The sequence below is a fragment of the Myxine glutinosa genome, chromosome 11 (genome assembly GCF_964187855.1).
Source record: "Myxine glutinosa chromosome 11, kmMyxGlut1.1, whole genome shotgun sequence".
In the NCBI taxonomy this organism is placed as follows: Eukaryota; Metazoa; Chordata; class Myxini; order Myxiniformes; family Myxinidae; genus Myxine; species Myxine glutinosa.
In genome coordinates, this window is record NC_136271.1 from 57,262,930 (window position 1) to 57,267,833 (window position 4,904).

General features: G+C 50.3%; 1 protein-coding gene across 1 annotated transcript; it reads right to left on the minus strand.

Annotated features, from left to right (window-relative positions):
- Nucleotides 1-2,779: 2,779 nt before the first annotated feature.
- On the minus strand, nucleotides 2,780-4,698 carry LOC137423491 (uncharacterized). The gene is made up of 2 exons (XM_078786274.1): nucleotides 4,371-4,698; nucleotides 2,780-4,044 (listed from the first exon to the last, which is right to left on the minus strand). The coding sequence occupies exon 2, from the start codon at nucleotides 4,040-4,042 to the stop codon at nucleotides 2,780-2,782; it is 1,263 nt and encodes a 420-aa protein (XP_078642400.1). The 5' UTR covers nucleotides 4,043-4,044; nucleotides 4,371-4,698.
- Between the last annotated feature and the right edge of the window lie 206 nt (nucleotides 4,699-4,904).

The window sequence follows — 4,904 nt, forward strand, 5'->3', positions numbered from 1 at the left end:
TGAGAGTGGCCCTGCTGGCCAATGGAAAAGCAATTGTTTGCTATTGTGTGCCAGGAAGGAAGATGTGGAAGATTTAGATGGCCCTGATGTTCCACATGGCCTGTATGCCGGTCAGGGCCAGCCAGTTTTGGTAGCCACACACTGAAGATGCAAGATACAAGATGCAAGCAGCAAGTGCCATAATGAGTGTGATTTTCTCTCCCCTCCAATTCTCTTTTTCAAAAGTGCAGGTCCTGGGTCGTAGAATTGTAAATAAAGTTAAGTTCTGTGGTTGTAAGTATAAGAATGCGCCCACCGGCTATGTGTGTAGTTTGAAAATTCCGGAAATACTCGGATAGTTGTGAGTGTGAGTCTGTTGAGTAGCTGCTCAACGCATTAGGGGGGACATATCTAGTGTTAAAAATGTCGCACACATGGGTTAGAATAAGTGTTAGGGGGATGACACCTATGTGTCACACTAATGGTAAGGGTAAATTTGCATGCCAGGCTCTACCGGTCGTTCCACTGTTGGGGTCGACTCGGGACGAGTCTGGTGAGAGAGGGGGGTAGTGTTGTGGTTTTGCGAATAGAGGATAACCCCCCTCGTAGGTAGTTGCACCACAACATGTAGCCCTGCTTTAGTTCAGTTATTTCTTATTAAATGTAAGCATAGTCTTTTCCGGTGTTGGTATGCGTTGAGCAGGCCAGTAAGTGTAGGCCTCGATTGGGCTAGAATGCCACATGCTAGGCCTGGAACAAGTCTGGCAGGCCCGAAGGAGGAGCTGCAGGGGAGTGGCCGGTAAGCGGCGAGCAGCCAGAGGAGGGGCTTGGAACATTCGGGTAAGACTCTGGGGCGGGGCTATAAAACCCTGCCCCGGGCCCCACGCACCAGGAGAGAGAGAGAGTGCCCCAGTGAGAGTCAGAGTCAGAGTGTCGAAGGGACAGTGACTGTGTGAACGATCTCTGTGTGAAGAAGCTCTCTGTGAACAATAGCTCTCTGCCCCCAGCTCTCTCGGTGCACGAACTCTCCCGGTGTCCTGCGCGTTGCTGTCGGTTAATCGCGCTTGCGAGGACAGTCTCTCCCGGGGCCACCTACGCCGACGACCTTCCTACCTGGGCTCCCTGCACACGTGCCGCGAACACTTCGAGGGCCACGCCCGGCGAGCTGTCCGGAGCGAACGGCGCCAGGACGCGTTTGGAGCGCGTACTTTTCCTTCCTCCTTTTCCCTGCGTGAGTGAGTGGTCCTTTGTCCGGGGATTAAGTAAGATTGACTAGGTATCTGCTCTGTGTCTCTTCTCTTTACCCTGATCACTGTATAATTGTAAATAAACCTGTGTTCTTCCTTCCATTTGACCGTGCACGTCATTTCACACCATTGGCCTAGCATCGCATGAATAACACCGCTCAAATCGGGTTCAATAAGAATTAACAGCACGAGTCACGTGACACGCAAACCGCTCGGCGTATCCGAATAGCGTGGCTTGTGCGAGGTCAAGCACCCGTCTTCGTGGCAGCGTGTGTACCAAAGGTACGTGGGGATTCGACCCAATACCCTTCCGCACGCTCGCGACGTGGGTGGCGGCTGGAATTGCTCTGCAATCCGCCCCACGAGTATAAAGTGGGTCGCGGCCTCGTGGACTCGAAGGCCCGAGGGCGGAAAAGGGTTTAACACCCCTCTGTACGTCGACGGGCTCGAGAGATCTGCAACAATATATATATATATATATATATATATATATATATATATATATATATATATATATACATACATACATACATACATACATACATACATACATACATATATATATATATATATATATATATATATATATATATATATATATATATACTAGCAGAGGTACCCGGCTTTGCACGGGAGTGGGAGGAGGAGGGGAGGGGGAAGAGGAGGGGAGGGGAACGGGGGGGGAGGGGGGAGGGGGAAGCGGGGGAGGAGGAGGGGAGGGGGAAGAGGAGGGGAGGGGAATGGGGGGGAGGGGGAAGGGGGGGGGGAGGGGGGAGGGGAAGGGGGGAGGGAAGGGTGCGGGGGTGCCCAGGGGAAGAAGGGCCCCTCCCCTCCCCCTCCCCCCCTTTCCCCTCCCCCCCTCCCCTCCCCCTTCCCCCTCCCCCTCCCCCTTCCCCCTCCCCCTCCCCCCTCCCATCCCCTTCCCCCTCGTTCCCCTCCCCTTCTCTTCCCCCTCCCCTCCTCCTCCCCCTTCACACCAGGGGGGTTGACTCAGCCTGTCATCCCACCGAGGTCGGAAGTCGGAACTCATTGTCGTCAAATAAATGTAGCCTGTATGTTTCACTCTTTGTCACATGCCGTTGGTCCCATGTCAATCGGATGAAGTTGAAAAATTAACGTTACGAAGGTTCTCTGGGACGTACTGATTCCGAATAATGAAGTTGAAAAATTAACGTTCCGAAATACGCTAATTACGCTAACAGAAGCGCTGGAGGGAGCACTGCGCTCCCTCCCTTAGATTCCCTCCCTCTTCTGCTAGCGCTAATTACGCGTAACACACTAATTTTAAAACCCGAAGTTTTTTTAATTTTAAGGTGTGCTGTAGTCAGAAGCGCTAGAAGCGCTGCGCTCCCTCCCTTCGAATCCCTCTCTCTTCTGCTAGTGCTAATAATACGCTAATTTTAAAACCCGAAATTTTTTTAATGTTTATGTCTCCGTGACATTCCTGGGACCATCCCGAGTCGAACAGTACTTTCCGCTCGCAAATCCGTCCACGGGTTCTCGAGATCTTAGAGATCGTAGATCAGGATACAGACACAGAGGCCAACTCTACTTTATATATATAGATGTGGATTAAGGCTGCTGTGGTTCCTGGCTGTCAGTTCATCAGCATGAGAGTCCAGGAAGTAGACTTGTAGGAACTTAGGCTGACCCTCCTCAGGTGGTAGCAAGGAACCAATGCGATGAAAGGCCTGGCCCTGAATGCGGAAGCTGGGGTTCCAACCCTGGACTGCTGCGTCTTTGTGACCAAAGCTTGTCATCGCAAATGATCCATTGTACCTTCTGATGTTGGCAAGGAAGTGCCTGCTGGTGGCATCTGTACCAGAGATGAGCTCATTGAGAAATGGTGGTAGGGCTGGGTAAGGGGTAAGGATGACTTTGCCATCACTGCAGCACACCCCTTTTGTCTCTCCATTAAACTTCATAGCTGCACAATGCCTGCACTTGTCGTTCATTTGTCCAACATTTGCAAAATTCACTGGGTTACCGCGGTCATAGGTGAAGGCCATGCTATTGGAGTGACGGTGTTGCCCGACGGTCTCACTGGCTCGTGCTTGTGAAGTTGATATGTTATTCGTCTCCAGTCGCTGGACTTGCTGTTCAGCTGTCTCGTATTGCCTATTTGCTTGCGTTTGGATGGCCATCGTGGTAGTTGACCGTAGTTCATCGTAGTTGAAGGCGGCTCTATCCCACTGGTTGACACTTTCTGCTCGATGCTGTTGGCAAACTTGCAGTCGTACTTGCCGTTGCTGTGTCTCTTCTGCCTGTAGAGCTGTGGCGTGGCGACGGCGGTCTTCATCAAGTCGTACTTGGCGTGGCTGTGGCTCTTCTGCCTGTAGAGCAGCGGCACTGCGACGGCGAGTTGCCTCAAGTCGTACTTCCCGTTGCTCTGGCTCTTCTGCCTGTAGAGCTGCGGCACTGCTCCGGCGATTTGCATCAAGTCGTACTTGCCGTTGCTCTGGCTCTTCTACCTGTAGAGCTGCGGCGTGGCGACGGCGATTTGCATCAAGGCGTACTTGCCGTTGCTCTGGCTCTTCTACCTGTAGAGCTGCGGCGTGGCGACGGCGATTTGCATCAAGTCGTACTTGCCGTTGCTCTGGCTCTTCTACCTGTAGAGCTGCGGCGTGGCGACGGCGATTTGCATCAAGTCGTACTTGCCGTTGCTCTGGCTCTTCTGCCTGTAGAGCTGCGGCGCTGCGACGGCGAGTTGCATCAAGTCGTACTTGCCGTTGCTCTGGCTGTTCTGCTTCCCGCGCAGCACGGAATCTTTTGGCGGCAGCCGTATTGCGTCCGAGAGCTGGCCTCTTTCTTGGCATATCTGAAGTGAACAATAACCATAAATGTTAAATTTAACTGCCTTAAGTTAAGCAGAGATTATAGCAACAATAGTTCAGCGGCGTAGTAAAAAAAAAAATGCGCAAGTCAAAACTGGGCGTAGTGGAGAGTGTATGCGGGCTGGCAGACGTTATCGGGATACATAATTCTAAAAATTATGATTATTGTGAACACTGGTAGGCGGGCTAGTAGACGGTAGTGGGGTTGGGTGGTTTAATTGACAATGTAAAATTGCGGCTTGTTAAATGATGCAAATTTACAAAAACTTGAACACTTAACATATTTTGGAAGTTAATATTGTTAACTCACCTGTTACCGGTGTTGTAGGTGGCCTGGTAGACGGTAGTGGGGTTGCCGGCGGGCTGGTTAATGGTAGTGGGGTTGCAGGCGGTCCGGTAGACGGTAGTGGTGTTGTATGCGGGCTGGTAGACGTTAGTCTGTGGTTGTCGACACCAGAAATTTGCAGAATCTATAATTATGCAAAGTAAAACACACTTAAAAACTTGAGATTAGATGGACGGTAGTGAGTTTGTACGCGGCTTTTTAAATTATGCAAATTAAAACAAACGTGACACTGGTAGACGTTAGTCTGTGGTTGTCGACACCAGAAATTGGCAGAATCTATAATTATGCAAAGTAAGACACACTTTAAAACTTGTATGAGATAGACGGCAGACTCTTGGTTTTTAGAAGCTAATTAGCTGCATTATGATCGGATGTCATAACGCCTAACGGCGGCATAATTTTTTTGTTTCAAGCCAAATAAACATGAAAACAATAAGAAAATGACAAAACAATAACTTTAATAAAAACACTCAACGGGATCTGTCCCAAAAATTGTGC